We start from the raw sequence: 16,975 nt of genomic DNA, 5'->3' as shown, positions 1-16,975 counted from the left end.
TAGACCTAGAGTCCACCCCTCATAACAAACTCTTCATCTCCAGAATCATTATTGCAAACCTCCTCTGGCTCCCTTCCAACATCAGCACATTCTTCCATAGATACAGGACCCAAAACTACTTATAAATTCCAAATGCAGTCTGACCAGTGCATTATACAGCCTCAGCAGCACATCTTGGCTCTTATATTCTAGCTCTCTTGAAATGAATACTAACATTGCATTTGCCTTCCTAACTGCCAAGTGAACCTGCATGTTAACCTTAAAAGGATTCTGAACTAGGACTCCTCAGTCCCTTTGTGCTTCAGATATTCAGAGCCTTTCACTGTTTAGAAATTAGCTTAAGCCTCTGTTCGCCCTAGCAAAGTGCATAATCTCACTCTCACAGGTATTCCATCAGCCACTTCTTTACCCACTCTGCTCACCACCTCAGCCTTTTCTGCAGCTCCCTGCTTCCCCAACACTACCTGTCCCCATATCTAACTTTGTCATCTACAAACTTAGCAACAATGCTCTCAATTCCTTTGTCCAGACCGTTAATGTATAGCGTGAACAATTCTGGCCCCAACACAAATGCCCTGTGGAACTCAGCTAGTCACCAGCTGCCATCCTGAAAAACATCATCTTTGTCCCCACTTCTGCCAATCAACTAATTCTTTATCCATGCCACTACCATACCCCTGACAACATGGTCTTGTGTTATTTATAGGCCACCTGTGCAGCATCTTGTTAGACTCCTTCTGCAAATCCAAACAGCCCACATCCATTGGCTTTCCTTTGTCTAGCATGCTCGTTGTCTCCTCAAAGAATTTTTAACAGATTTGTCAAGCATGGCCTCCCTTTGACGAAGCTGTGCTGACTCAGCCCTATTTTACCATGCTCTTCCAAATAATCTGCAATCTCACCTTTAATGGATTCTAAAATCTAATCAATGACCAAGGTCAGGCAAACCAGGGTATAGTTTCCTGCCTTCTGCCTTCCTCCCTTCTTGAACAGGGGTGTTACATTAGCCATTTATCAGTCATCTGGGACCCTCCTCAATTCCAGTGATCAGTGAAAGATCACCACTAATGCCTCCACAATCTCCTCAGCTATTTCTTTCAGAACACTGGGGTGTAATCCATCTGGTCTGGGTGATTTATCCACAGCTTCCCTAATACCTTCTCCTTAGTGATGGCCTCGACACTCACATCTGCCCCCAACTCTCTGGTATACTACTGGTGTCTTTTACTATGAAAACTGATACAAAGTACCTCTGCTATTTCTTTGCTCCCATTAGTACTCATTAGCCTCATTTTCCAGCATTTCAATGTCTACTCTAGCCTCACTTCTCTTTGATCTTTTAAAATATCTATAAAAACTCTTGCAACCTTCTTTTCTATTACTAGTTAGCTTACTCTTCTGTATCATTCCTCCCTGATTTACTTTTTAAGTTGTCCTCTGCTGGATTTTAAAGTCTCCTCAAACTTCTGGTTTCCCAATAATCTTCACCACAGTGCACGTTATACCATTTGTTTTTATGCTGTCCCTGACTTCTCTTGTTAACTATAGTTGCCACATTCTCCCCTTAGTGTGTTTCTTCCTCCTCTGCCTTCCAATTACTCACAGAAACCCCTGCCATAGCTGCTCCAACGTCCTTCCCTGTGAGGGTACCCTTCCAACGCTGGCAGCTCCACCCTTATTTATGTCTTAGTAGTTACCTTTACTCAACTGCAATAACATTACATCTGATTACAGCTTCTACCTCTCATTTGATCTTCAGTAAATTTCCATCTCATTCTGTTCTACCTTGGCAAGTAGGTAATTCAACTAGTTTGTTCCTACTCCATAACTCTAAATCATTCCATCAATTTGTCTGTTGTAAGAAAGCAGCTGAGAACTCTGTCAGACCAAGGTTTCAGTCACGCCTCATAAATGGACATCTACAGAGTTACAGTATGCTTAAAGTAAGGAAGGAGTAATATTCTTGAAGATAGGTTAGAGTTTAATCCGGTAACCTATAGAGGGGTACTTCAAACATTTTGTTTTTATTAAATGTACTATACAAGAGCAGAAGGGAGTGATTTTTGTTAAGCTGTATTATCAAGGGATATAGAGTCATAAGGAAGGATTATACAAGATTTAGATGTGTGGAAAAAGAATAAAAAACTGGCTAAGGACAAACGTGGAACCCATAACAGGTGGGAACAGAATTTATTTTATAGTACAGGGAAAGAGCAGCGAAACTGAAGTTACATTTTCTCTATCTTAACAGAACAAGATAGAGAAAGTCTCCCAGAAATATAATACGAACCTAAAAACCTATAAAACTGAGGAACTAAATGAAATTAGTACTAATAAAGAGGAAGCGAATTCTATTTTTAAAATTGCAAATCCACTGGTCCAGCTTTACTTCTTTCCCAAATGTTGAAGGTGGTGGCGAGAGTGTGGATGCATTGGTGGCTACCTTGCATAATTCTATAGATTCTGGAAAGGTTCCTGTAAACTGCAAAGTGGAAAGTGGAACCGCACTGTTTGAGGGAGGGAGGGAGGGAGGGAGAACACAGAACATTCAGACATGTAAGTGTAGCAAACAATTAGGCAAGCAATTGGTATTGCCCCTGTACCAGTTGGTAGTAATACTGGGCAAGTCTGATCAGTTCAGAAGGAAACCTGGCTTTAGAAATCATACATTTTTTTTTCCAGTTGGCTACCATAGTGATTGGTCACTTATAACATACTCACACAAGGCTACAAATGTTTTTTTTAAAACAACAGAATGCAAGTTTATTACTCAAAAAGGTAAAGCAAAAGCTAAAAAATAGGTATCTATGAGTGATGGTTATAAAAGGTCTTAATACAGCATTAAAACACATGTTCACTTGTTTCCTAACACTATCCTTTTATAGACACTCAGTTCCAGACTCATTTCATAGAGTCAAGAGTTGTACAACACAGGAAAAGACCCCCTTGGTTCAACTTGTTCATGCTGAACAGATATCCTAAATAAAGATAGTCCTGTTTGCCAGCATTTAGCCCATCTCCCCTTAAACCTTTGCTATTCGTCCAGATGCCTTTTAAATGTTGTAACTGTACCAGCCTCCACCACTTCGTCTGGCAGCTCATTCCATACATGCACCACCCTCTGCAGGAAAATGTTGCGTCTTGGGTCCCTTTTAAAATCATTCCTCTCTCACCTTTAACCTATGCCCTCTAGTCTGGACTCCCCTACCCTGGGAAAAAGGCCTTGGCTATTCACCTTATCCATGCTCATGATTTTATAAACTTCTATAAAGGTCACCCCTCAGCCTCCGATACTCCAGAGATCCAGCCTATTCAACCTCTCCCGATAGCTCAAACCATCCAACGCCGGTAATCTCTTCTGCACCCTTTCAAGTTTCACAACATCTTTCCTATAGCAGGGAGACCAGAATTGAATGCAGTACTTCACTCCCATTCCAATTTTATTTTTAACTCCTCTCTGTATCTTCTCCTTCAACTGTGAAGGCAGTTTTACAATTTCGTTGTCAGTGTGCTCACGTAACCTCAATTCTGATGGCCTAAACATTTTCAGTTCAACAACTTGAAGACTTCAAGACAAATTCTCCTGATTTGGAAGACTCTTAAACTAAAGAACACTTTGGTTAGGATTCAGTGTTCCCTTTAAACTGGGCAGCCACTCTGACATTCCTCACATGGAATTGGAATGCTGACGTTGACCAGTGCTGGAAGTCACAATTCAAGAAGTCGCTGCCACGAATGGACCTTGGGAGTACCACACAGACGTAGCCAAGATATATTTCTCCTGCCTGCTGAGTGGGGTCATAATCTCAAAATTATGGCTAGGTTATTTCAGACCGCCTAAAAAGGAATTCCTTCAATGAGGGGATAGGGAAAAATTTTGAAAGTCTTGACCACATAGGATTGTGGAAGTTCAATCACTGAGCATGTTCTAGGCAGAAATCATTATATGGAGACAGACTAGGAAAGTGAAATGGAGGTAAATAGTCAGTCAGGATTGCTTTGAATGGCAATGAAGGCTCAACACACTATATGGCCTACTATTGTTTTTATGTTCCACAAGCTGAGATGGACAGATGAAGCTTAGGCCATGACATAATTTAATGCTGCAACAGGATGACGGGACGGATATGTTTGTTACGGGCTCTAAACTTCGTAAATAAACAAATGAAAAATATCACCCCATGTTGAAGAGACAAACACCCCATATGGAGCTCTCAGTTTGGTTTCGCAGTCTCTTAAGCAGAGTGTTTGCCAGTAGGCTGTCAAAATAAACTGTGATCATCACATAAAAAAAGGTCTCTATATCCTAACTAGAAAGGCTGGAAATGAATAAACTAGTTCAACATTTTTGTCAATACAAAAATATTTTGGTTTTACATGACTCACGAGCAAAAAAGTTATCAAGGCATTTAGAATTGAAGTTAATTTTCAATGTGGAGAGAATCTGAGAGAAAAAAAACTGTCAGTCATTTTAGGTTAGGACAGGAACTGGTACACAGTCATGGGTCATTGGAGAAAATAACTATGAATTTTTAATAAACCCTTGATGGTACCAAAGTGGACACTGTGGTGTAAACTGTATTTTTCAATGGAGAAATCAACAAGAAAGCATTTTCTATACATTCAATTAATTCCTAGCATCCTTTCAGATGGCTTTATCTTTAGGATCCATCTTGTCTATCAGAAAACAATGAGTTAAGGTACCACACAGAGAAGAAGAATATGTATGAAATTTAAGACAATTGTACAATGCATCAGGAATTCATCTCCAGAGAGTGTAGTACATAAACTAATGCTTACTGTCTGCTTCTGTCTTGTCATTAGGGCTAGTTGAGAACTCATTGTGATCTGAACTTCTATCCTCATTGAAATTCCAGTTGAATTTGTCCATTGTTAATTTGGTAGCAAGCTCTACTTCTTCCTGTAGTATCTTTGTTTCTTTTGTCTGTCTTTCTAGTTCTTTCCTGTAGGCAGGAGCAGAAATAAATAGTAGAAAAAAAAGTTGTTCTTGATACTAGAAAACATTGGCATATAGAATGTTATCATTGGCTACAATCAACAACCTCAAAACAATGGTCAGTAATAAATTGCAGCACCTAAAGAGGAACCAGGAATATTTTACTGAAGATTATCTTGTGCCTAACTGATGAGAATTGATAATCAGATCTTTGCTAAATTTGAATTCCTCCATACATCATTAACAGCAGGCAGAAATCAAAAATCCAGTATTTATCCTCATATTAGTAACACAAAGAATATTTTTGAGATTTTGTGCATACTTCCAGAAAGTATTCAAAAATTGGAACAGTATAACATAGTGCACTATCGTTAAAGCTTAAATTGGCTAGCAAGGAAGAAATATCCTATTAACTGCAACTCCACATAAATTGGACATCAATTTGCAAAGGTCTGTAATTAGCTGTGGGACAGAATTCTCATGGTTAACCTTCCTGCAAGTGTCATGAAGTCGCTGCATTTGTTACTTCAATGTATATCAAATAATGAGAGTAAAACTGCATTTGGTATTCAAACAATGACCTCAACAATGCCTTGTACAATCAAAACATTGAGGATCATAAACCAGGGGGATAGCTTTAAATTATGATTGAGAGAGGATTTGAATATCTCCCACCACCCCTCTTCCCTCCTCCACTTAGAAGATTGCAGTGTCTGGAACCCGTTACCTAAAAAGGGTGACAGAGACAGAAACCCTCAGGACATTCAACAACTATTTGGAGGAATACTCAAAATCCCATGGAATACAAAGCTATGGGCCAAGTACTAGAAAGTGATAGATGCTCGATGAACCGAAGGGATTCTTTTTGTGTTGTAGAATCTGACTATATGTTGGATTCCCCTCAAACTATATCATTGCATTAGCCTTCTTAATTACACACTGTGGCTACATACTAAGTTTGTGACTCATGCTTTGGAACACCTAGAATCTTCTGTCACCTCTATTCTGCAGTTGTTCCCCATTCAACTAATACTTAATTTTAATATGATTCGGAGGAGAAAAAAAAATGAATTTAATGAATAGACGCATCACAGTGAGATAGCCTCAGAGAAACTAAATGTCTGTAAATTACCGTTTATAGACAAAGCACTGACTGATGGAAACAACCTCAATTTGACTCATGATAAAAGGTGTTGAGGAACAGAAGGATTATAATGGTAAAAAAAGTCAACAAAATCCATTTTAAAAAACTCTTAATTTTGACTCTTAACTCTATCATTATACTCAATGTTTCTGACCCTCTTAATTAACCCACCTCATCGTTATCCTTCTGACCAGTGGGCAGGGAGAGGGATAAAACTACAATATGCAGTATCTTTGAAATCAGTGTTAAATGCATCAGAAAATCCCTTCCTTAGAGACCAAAAGCAAACTTACATAAAGACTTGGGGAATGACTCTTGCATTTGGTGTTCCAGTTGAAGAGTGCATCTTCGAAAATCAGGGGTGACATTTCACAATTTATGTTCATGTATTTTAACAGATTAAAGTTCACACATGACCCACCCACAATATCCAAGTTCACAATGTGTGCAGTGGATCATAGAATAATGTCTTATATTTTAGTTTATGATGGGGTTGTTAAATATGAGAACAACTTCTTGTAACTTTTTCACTTCAGTCTAATTGTAAGTGATTTACAGTCTGAAGAACATTTAGTTCAGTATCACATTATGAAATAAGAACCAGCCATATATACACTTCATTAACTCAACCTGAAACTAACCTCAATTTCTCTAAGTTTTTGCTCGGTCTTCTGCTATCAGAAATATCTGAAAAAGAAAACCATATTATTCTCAAAATTAAGATGAAGAAACATAATTGCATTTAATGAAATATTTGAAAACTTCAGCATTTCCTTAAATTCTTGAATGAAGTTTGAAGAAATTCTTTGTGCCACTTCTATAGACAGTCCACTTCAATGCAGAGAACAAACAACACATATATATTAAACTCAGTGGACCAAAGTCTTCTGGTAAAGGGACAAGCTTACTGATTGACTGTTTCCAGATGCTGAGCAAATTTGAAAAGTAAATTACAATGATACAATATTAATTGGGCACTATCATATACATTGATCAAATCTACATCACCAGAACAATCCTTTTAACCCATCTACTCTATGCTGGAATTTATGATTGACTGCCCCTAAATTTCATCTAATCCCATCTGCCTTTGACGTATCCTTGATCTTTTACTATATAAAAAAAATGGTTAATGCTTACAACAAAATTCAGCTCCACTCAATCTGTTGATAACATAAGGATTTGGTTGGTTTGAAGACAGAACACCTTAGGATATCAAAATGTCTTTCTTACGAAAATAATTTGCACATGATTGCTGACAAGCAATAAACCACATCTTGTTGGAGGCTCTTCTTTTCCAACTACCACTCTTCACCAATTCAGCCCAGTGAAAACAATGTGGTGGAGGCAGCTATTTACCCAGCTACATGTTGGCTACAGTCAGCAACAAAAAATCATGAAGAGAATGATTGGTGAAGATATTGGATGGGGTGCTAATCAAGCAGGCTATTTAATCCTGAGTGGTGTCAATTTTTCATTGTTATTGCATCTGCATTCTTTCAGGGTACAGGAGAGAATTCTAGCAGCATAGAAACACACCCTTCAAAAATTGACCATAATCCCAATCTTAACTACTCCCACCTGCCTGCGCTTGGCCCATATCCCTCCAAACATTTCTTATGCATGGAATTATCTAAATGTCTTTTTAAAATTGTAACTGTACCCATATCCATCACTTCCTCTGGAAATTCATTCCATATATAAAAAAAGACAGAATAGTTTGTAAGATCATTCTCCTCTCACCTTGAAAATATGCCCACTCGTTTTGAAAACCCCAACTCTAGGGAAAGAAAACACCAGCCATTCATCTTATCTATATCCCTCATGATTTTACAAACCTCTAAGGTCACCCTTTAACCTAATATGCTCCAGTGAAAAACGTCCCAGCATATCTAGCCTCTCCTCACAACCCAATCCCCCATTCCTGGCAACATGCTGGTAAATATCTTCTGAACCCTCTCCAATATATTAATATCCTTCCCATAACAGGGCAACCAGAAGAGGACACAGTACTCCAGAAGAGGCCTTACCAATATCCAGTACAACCACAACATGATGATCCAAACTCCTTCTCAAAGATCAGAGCAATAAAAGGCAAGCATGCTAAATGCTTTCTTCAACACCCTGTCTAAATGTGATGCAAACTTCAAAAAATTATGGACCCAGATCTCTCTGTTCTATAACACCACCTAATGCCCTACTTTTGATTGTAGAAGTCCTGCTCTTGTTTATTTTACCAAAATGCAATACCCCGCATTTATCAAAATTAAACTCCACCTGCCACTCTTCGGTCCATTGATCCAATTGAACAAGATCCTTTTGTAATGTTAGATAATCTTCTACACTGTCCACTAAACCATCAAATGTGGTGACTTACAGATGGCAAATAGGCTTTGAATACATAAAAGGGGAGTTACTTGTGTAGAATTTCTAACATCTGACTTCTCATATTGAGGATCTGAAACCTGAATACAGGCTGAGATAACTAGTTTTTGTCAGGAACAACCAGTTAACAGATTTCTTAATAACAGGTGGAATAAAATGGCTTCTCGATTCAAATAACATGACAAAATGGCTTCTAGGCTGAAAATGGACAATTCTGCTAAAGCTGCATAAAATGGCTTTTGTTACTAACTGCTAATTCTACTATGGCTGCATAATTAACTAACCACAGTCTGCTTCAATAGAGATTAGAAAACAATGCTCCCTTTACAGTTAGGATGGGCAGTAATGTCTTACCTAGTCTAGAAATAACTCTACTAGACAAGACATTACTGGCCATTCTAACTGACCTATGCAGGTGCAATGGCTCGGATAGCGAGATAAAGGTGGTCTGAGTGTTAGAAAACAAAAGTTGGTTCCCAGGAAATATCATTGGACCATGTAACTGTCAAATAAAGCAATATCATGTATTGATTGGTAATTGTTTGAATGTACTATGTGATCATGGCCTGTACCCTTCTTTAAGAAAAGTATAAAAATGTCTTTGTTTTAAGCCATGTGCACAGCTCCTCCAAGGAATACAGAAGTACACAACCTCTGTTTTCGGATGCTCTATACCCAGCCGTATGAAGAAATAAAGAATGAAGTCTTAAAGAACCAGACTGATTGGTCAATAAACACTCAAATCACAGAACAGAAAAAAAAACCCTCTCCCACCACCACCACTGGGTCCAGATCTTCAGTATAGCCATGGTATTCATATAGTCAGGAATTAAACTACCATGAGGCCAACGAATATCAAGTAGAATAGTTAGATTCTCGACTTCCGGAGATGGGAATTTCCTGGCACTTGAATAGCACCAACGTTGCTTGCTATTATCAGCTCAAGCCTGGATACTGTCCAGCTCTTGCAATGTTTCGACACAGGCTGCTTCAGTGTCTGACAAGTCACAAATTGTGTTGGTCATTCTGCAAGCATCCTCATTTCTGACCCAACAATGGAGGGAAAGTCATTGATGAAGCAACTGAAGAATTCGTGCAGATGTCCTGTGACTTTGACGATTGACCTCCAACAACTACAACTATCTGCCTTTCAGTTTGGAATGAGCAATCAGCAGTGTTCCTAACAATTCCCAATGGCTCCAGTCTTCCCCAATTACTCCTTGATGCATCCAGAAAGCATTTAAAGCAACAGGAGTGAAACAGCAATGAAATACTTTAAATCTTTTCAGTTTTGCAGTAAGAAAAATAAATAATCATATTCAGAAGAAATAACAGGAGAAACAATATAGCAAGGAAGATTTAATTTCAGATATGGGCCAAGTAAAATACTCAAATGGATACCTTGGAGGAAATAATTGTTAAGATGCAGAATTGCTTCCAAACCCAGTACTAAAAAGCTGAACAAGTAAACAGAATTTGCATGTTCTCGCTCGCCTCTGTGTGGGTTTCCCTCCAAGTGCTCAGGTTTCCTCTCTCTGTCCAAACACAAGCAGTTTAGGTGAATTGGCAATGCTTAATTGCCCATAGTATCCAGGGATGTGCAGGCGAGGTGGATTGCCCATTGGAAAAGGAGGTGTTGCAGGGAGAGGGTGGGATATTGCTTGGGAGTCGGTGTGGACTCTATGGCCTGCTTCCACACTGAGGATCCTTTGTGAGGAATCCATAGATCGTTTCCTTACCAGTATCTACAGATTAGTGAAAAAATGTGTATATGGAGCTTTGAAATTAGAGTTCACAAGAGACACAATTGTTGTTGAAATTGCTCATAAAACATTTGGACTGAAATCTTTATTTGGGCTTTCAGAAAGTGTTTGACAAATTCCCACGTAAGAGATTATTGTGTAAAATTAAAGTGCATGGGATTGGGGGAAGTCAGTTGAGTTAGAAAACTGGTTGGTTGAGAGAAAACAAAGTAGGAAGTGATGGGTCCTTTTAAATTTGTCAGGCAGTAACTAGTGGGGTGCCATAGGGTTCGGTGCTAGGACCCCAGCTGTTCACAATATATATTAATGATTTGGATGAGTGAACAAAATGTAACATCCCAAAATTTGCAGATGATACCAAGTTGGGTGGGAGGGTGAACTGTGACGGGGATGCAGAGATTCTTCAGAATGATCTGGACAGGTTGGGTGAGTGGGCAAATCAATGGCAGATGCAGTATAATTTGGATAAAAGCAAGGTTATTCACTTTGGAAGCAAAAACAAGACAGGTCCCTACTTGAATGGGTGGAAATTGGGAGAGGGGAGTGTGTAGCAGGACCTGGGCATCCCTGTGCACCAGTCACTGAAGGTAAGCATGCAGGTGCAGCAGGCGGTAAAGGCAGCAAATGATATGTTGGCCTTCACTGTGAGAGGTTGCAAGGTCAGGAGCTGGAATGTGTTATTGCAGTTATACATGGCCTCGAGGAGGCCACATCTAGAATATTGAGTGCAGTTTTGGTCTCCTTTTCTGAGGAAGGATGCTCTTGTTCTTGAGGGAGCGCAGCTAAGGTTTACTGGACTCATTCCGCAGATAGCGGGACTGACATGTGAGGAGAGAATGACGAGGTTAGGATTGTTTTTAATGGAGTTTAGATAAGTAAGGGGGGAATCTCAAGAGACATTTAGAATTCTAACAGGACTAGACAGAGTAGATGCAGGGAGGATATCCTGTTCCTGATGGAGGAGTGCATCCAGAACCAGGGGACACAGTTGGATGATTTGGAGTAAACCATTTAGGATGGAGATGTGGAGACATTTCTTCACCCAAAGAAATAAAATAACTACTACATACCTATTAATGAGGCAGAACAAGGTGCAATAAAGAGACAGCCAATGCACGCCCCAGGGGAAACAATTCACTTTGAGAAAAGACATTTAATGTCTTGTCATGAATTGCAAGCTTGATACTCCCTCCAAATTTGAACAGACCAATGTTTGACAGTTGTGCTTACTTTTTTGCTATCGGCTGTGGAAAAACAGTGGACAAAGGTGCAAGTGTTACATACCAAGACCAATGATGGAGTTTTTTTAGATTAGATTAGACTTACAGTGTGGAAACAGGCCCTTCGGCCCAACAAGTCCACACCGACCCGCCGAAGCGAAACCCACCCATACCCCTACATTACCCCTTACCTAACACTACGGGCAATTTAGCATGGCCAATTCACCTCACCCGCACATCTTTGGACTGTGGGAGGAAACCGGAGCACCCGGAGGAAACCCACGCAGACACGGGGAGAACGTGCAAACTCCACACAGTCAGTCGCCTGAGTCGGGAATTGAACCCGGGTCTTCAGGCGCTGTGAGGCAGCAGTGCTAACCACTGTGCCACCGTGCCGCCCACCAGGGTCTTACTTAAAACATTCACTACATATGGGATCCTTGATGTGATTGTGTCAGATAGTGGACCACAGTTTGGTAACAAATCTTTCATCCAATTTGCAGCTCCTTCTGGAATTGAAAATTATTCAAATGTGCTGAAATGCCCAAAGTTGAATGGAGAAACCAAGTGTGAAATCCAGATAGGCAAGTCATCTTTGAAGAAAAATGGTGAGTTTTGTACAGAGTAGTTACATTACTGGTCCACCTCATTCTAGTGTAGCTTAACACTATCAGAATTGCTGAAAGGTAGAAAACTGAAGACTCATCTTCTTATCTTCCCAAAAGCGTTGACTTTGCAATGAAGTCCACAAGGCTCTAACCATGTATACAAGAAGGAACTATCATGCTGGAAATAATAAGCTGCCCATGATCATAGACATCACTATGCATGATAGATAACATACAAGAACAATTGGACCATAACAGGGAAGGGACAGCTGTGCACCAGCAGCAAACATGCATTGATCACATAGCTGAAGAAGTTGAACAAAAGAATTACAGTAATCTTGTGGACCAATCATTCATCAATAGTTGATCAGGGTGAACGTAACATGACAAAGTCTTAAGAACTATTCATAGTCATTAACAGAATCAAGGTCAAATGTCCTCAAGTTAAAGACTTAATCTTCCAATTTTGAAGGGAATGTATCCTGAAAGAACTGTGAAACCTCCAGATAACAATGGAGACTTGTGGGGAGATGAGGTAGTAGTAAATGTACTTGTATACATGAATTTGTAAAGGTTCATTATTGGAGAAAAGCTTGGGGGGAAGGTGGTGTACGAGGTATTAGTTCTTAAAAGGTGAAGGCTCATTAAGCTCGGCCAAATCTGATGACTAGAACAAGTCGAGTAGAGAAAGGCAGATCCTGTTTGAATTACAAAAGGGACAGACAAATTTAGTAACTATGTCTGACTTACTTATGTTACTTGTATCACCATCATTTCATTTTATTCATTCACAGGACGAGGGCATTGCAAACTAGGCCAGTTTTATTGTCAATCCAAGACGGCAGTTAAGAGCCAACCACATTGCTATGAGTGTAGTCACACATTGTCCAGACCAGGTAAGCATGGCATGTAATAAAGTACACCTTATTTAAGGTATCTATCCTCAGTAGATTATCTAGTGGTTTTCCTCTAACCCTTAAAACCAAATAAGTGCTGTAGACTCAGTCAGAAAAGGGGGACGGTGACAGCTATCTAACCAACCAACCACATGTTGGTATATGCTTATACAATATTCTTAAATGAAAATGTTTCCACACTTATGGTTGTGATAGCAGACGCAAACAACAGTGTCAACAGCTGGGCTAAGTTACAATTTAACTTGTGTAATAATAGACTAGATTTACATAAAGAAGTAGTTCTTTATGCTTCTGTTCATGTAGTTAATTGACAATAAAGTTGCCACATGCTGAATGTAAATTGGTCTGTTGCATTGCCACAGAGGAAAACTCCAGAGAAGAAGCCAAAGAAAGTAGATACCTGAGGGAAGTGGCTTTGTTTTCACTCTTGCATGTTGTGATAGTTCATATTTTATTTGTTCATGAGACATAGATGCAAGTGGCAAGGCCAACATTACTGCCCAACCTGAGTTGCTCTTGACAAAGTCCTGATAAGCTGTTTTCTAGGATCACTGCTGTTGTGAGGAAGTTGCAGGATTTTGGCCCAGCAACAGTTTAGGAATTATGATATAGTTCAAGTCAGGATAGTGTTTTACTTGCAAGGGAACATATAGGCAATGATATTCATCTGCAGCTGCTGTATGTCCCCTCCCAGCTGGCATAGATCAGGCTTTGAAAAGTGCTGTCAAAGAAGCCTCGAGTTGCAGTTGTACATTTTATAATGGTATTCATCACCAACGTTCTGCCTCCATGGTGGAAGGGCCTGAATGCTGAAGGTGGTGAATGCGGTGCCAATCAATTAGGCTGCTTTGTCCTGGATGATTTCAAGCATCGAGTGTTGGTGAAGCTGCACTCAATCATGCAATGGAGAGCATTCTATCACAATCCTGATTTATGCCACATTGATGGGAGAGGCACTTTGGAAAAGCAGGACTTAGTTATGGCAGAATATCTATGATAGCAGGAATTCAGTGATGAAAACGTCACTGAACATCAGCTAGATTCTCTTGTAACCTCAAGTGGCATGTATATTAAGTCTCATTTATCAGTCCCAGCTTATATATGTAATGAGACCTGGGCAGCAGAGACATGAACTGTTTCACGGTCCAAGGAGTTGTGAGTGGTACTGAATTCTGTGTAGTGAACATTCCCAGCTATTGCATTAAGAGGGAGAGGAGTTATTAAATGTAACTGCTGAAGATGGTTTGAACTTGGACATTAGCTTCTGACATCTACGAACATGTTCCAACATGCCAAGTATGATTCCAGCCAGTGGAAAGTTATTGCCAGCTGCCTCATTCTGATTTTCACTGACTTGGAGTTTTGTTGAGTCTGCCATCAAGAATCTCCAATCAAGAATAGACTTTCATTTCATGCCTGGAATTCTGTTTTACTGCTGAAGACACTGGTTTTGACCAAGACTATAATGAGATCAAGAGTCAAGTGACCCCTAAATTGTGCATCAGTCAGCAAGCTCTTGTTGTATTTAAGTGCCATTTGAGAACACTCCTTTTGACACCTGCCACAAATGTGCTAGTGATGGAGTGTAAACTGATCAGGTGATAAGTGGGCAGATTGGATTTGACTTTTCCTCAGCCAAGGCACCAGGCTTGGTTCAATGATAAGCAGTGATGCATGTCGGGAGCAGCACCAAACATACCTAAAGATGAGTTGCCAACTTGCCAATAACGCAACGCAGAAGGATATGCACAGAATGAGATTACCACCTGATCAGTTTACTCCCTGAGAAAGGGTCACTGGACGTGAAACGAACCCTAATTTCTCTTCACAGATGCTGCCAGACCTTTTCCAGCAACTTCTGTTTTTGTTCCTGATTTATAGCATCTGTAGCTCTTTCAATCTTTGTTTGAAATAATTCTAATTTTGGTGAACAGAACAGTCCTGAGTAACTTTCCACATTGTTGGTAATTGCCAGTTTTGTAGCTGTATCAGAGAAGCTCGGTTAGAAACATATCGGAACACAAGACTTCAGTAATACAGCCGGAAAACTGCTGAGAGACCAGAGGTTCTCTCAAAACCAGTGTCTTCAACAGTTTCTTGATTACATGCAGTGAACTGAATTGGTTATAACATTAGGAATGGCAGGAGACAGCCAGGATGGATCATCTACTCTCTACCTCTGATGGTTGCAAATGCCTGATCTTTTCCACTCACTTGCTATGGTCCACAATTACTAAATAGTAAAAACCTCCTCCCCATTAGATATTTTGTTATCTGCCAACATTCATGACTAAATATGACGGACTGTAGAGTTTTGACATATTCATTGGTTGTGAAACTGCTTAACTGTCTGTAGAACACTACTGTGCTGTTTAGCATGTATATCATCCTGTGTTGCACTTTCATCAAGTTAGCAACTCACTTTTAGGTATGTCTGGTACATGTCAGGAGCAGCACTTGCACTTATCATTGAACCAGGGTGGTGCCATGGCTACATGGTAATGACAGAGTGTGGGATATGCCATGGCATGAAATCAAAATTGCAGCTGCATACAATTTCAATACAATATTGGATGCCTAGTTTTGAGTCACTTGCTCTCTTCTGAACCTCTTCCTTCAGTAGTAGTGCTGCACAATATGACAGAAGGTGTCAAGCTGGGACTTCATTGCATCACTACTTCTGCAGTGGTCAATTCTATCAGAATGGACATTGACAAATGAATCTGTGTCAAGTTGCTTGGTAAGGACAAGATTATGCATATTTTCCACTTGTGTTGGTTCCCTTACCACCTATCAGAGGTCATGTCTGGTAAACATATCCTTCTGGACTTACGTAGCTGTTAGTAGTGGCACCACTAGACAAGTCTTGGTGATCGCCATTGAGGATGCTTATTGCTGTGGGTCGGAAATCACATGTAGCCCTGAAGAGGTATGGACAGCAAATTTCCTTCCTTTGGAAAAACATTAGTGAACCAGGTAGGTTCATCATTGATGACAGTTACATTATTACATGTTTTTATTCTAGATTTAGTTAATGAAATGAAATTGAATTTAGATTGTACTCTCTTCATCCACATAAAAAATGAGCTTTAATTGATTAAATGCTTCAACTCCACTTTCCTGGTCACTCTTCATAACCCTTTCTTTCCTATAACCCAAAGATTTGCATGTCTAAGCCATAAATACATTTATTGATGGAGAAACGACAACCTTCTGGGGTGAAGAATTCTGGATTCAATGTTTTGAGTGAAGAAATTTCTCCCCATCTCAGTTCTAAATGAATGACCCCATATCCTGAACTTGTATCCCAAAAAAAGCCTAGCTTCCTAAGCCAGGAGAAGCAACCTCTAAAATTCAGCTAGTGTTGCATTAATTTATTCAATCAAGAAATAAAAGAGCATTACAAATAATCCAACCACTTACAGTTACACAACGTAAATTGTGTTTTTCCAGCTTCTGAGGCATGCAGACTTGACTGACAAGACCGATGGTCAGTAGATGAAAAATGTCCACGAGCCCCTAGTGACAAAAATAACAAGTCAATACGGAACCAAATTCAGTTATATTCACTTTTTCTTGTTATCCTTTAGTAAATGAGTATGTTTTTGCTCTTTTTAAATTCAGTTCAGTCACTAGCTTTTGTTTTACACTCGCAATAGCAAACTACGTTAATTCACTCATTCTAAAGACAACTTTACATGAAACATAATTAAAACAGTTCATCTGTAGAACAATGGCAAAAAAGTGCTCCTTTCATCTATGTGATTTAAAATTCACAACTGACAACAACAGTACCACAATAGATTTTGGTAATATATTCACTGTTATACTAAATCAATTGCAAGTTCACAAAAACACAAGTTAACAGCGATATTGGTGAATAAATTGCCCCACAATTTTACAGATTGAATACTAAAGAAGCTGACCTAAAAAGAATAGTTTAAAAGTCAAGTAGAAGGTTGTGGAGGCCAAGTTATTGAG

At 39.5% G+C, this 16,975-nt stretch overlaps 1 protein-coding gene across 1 annotated transcript in view; it reads right to left on the bottom strand.

Moving 5' to 3' along the window:
• Positions 1-16,465, bottom strand: part of LOC132817083 (coiled-coil domain-containing protein 158-like) — a 158,983-nt gene extending 142,518 nt beyond the window's left edge. The window contains exons 1-3 of the mRNA XM_060827249.1: positions 16,418-16,465; positions 6,743-6,788; positions 4,801-4,964 (exon numbers count right to left, since the gene is read on the bottom strand). Of these exons, the coding sequence (XP_060683232.1) occupies positions 4,801-4,891 (91 nt within the window). The 5' untranslated portion in view covers positions 4,892-4,964; positions 6,743-6,788; positions 16,418-16,465. The remainder of the gene's footprint in view (positions 1-4,800; positions 4,965-6,742; positions 6,789-16,417) is intronic.
• Positions 16,466-16,975: the final 510 nt, after the last annotated feature.

The sequence above is a fragment of the Hemiscyllium ocellatum genome, chromosome 1 (assembly GCF_020745735.1).
Source record: "Hemiscyllium ocellatum isolate sHemOce1 chromosome 1, sHemOce1.pat.X.cur, whole genome shotgun sequence".
Taxonomy (NCBI): Eukaryota; Metazoa; Chordata; class Chondrichthyes; order Orectolobiformes; family Hemiscylliidae; genus Hemiscyllium; species Hemiscyllium ocellatum.
Note: the sequence above shows the minus strand (reverse complement) of the source record. Positions and strands in the feature narration are given on the sequence as shown.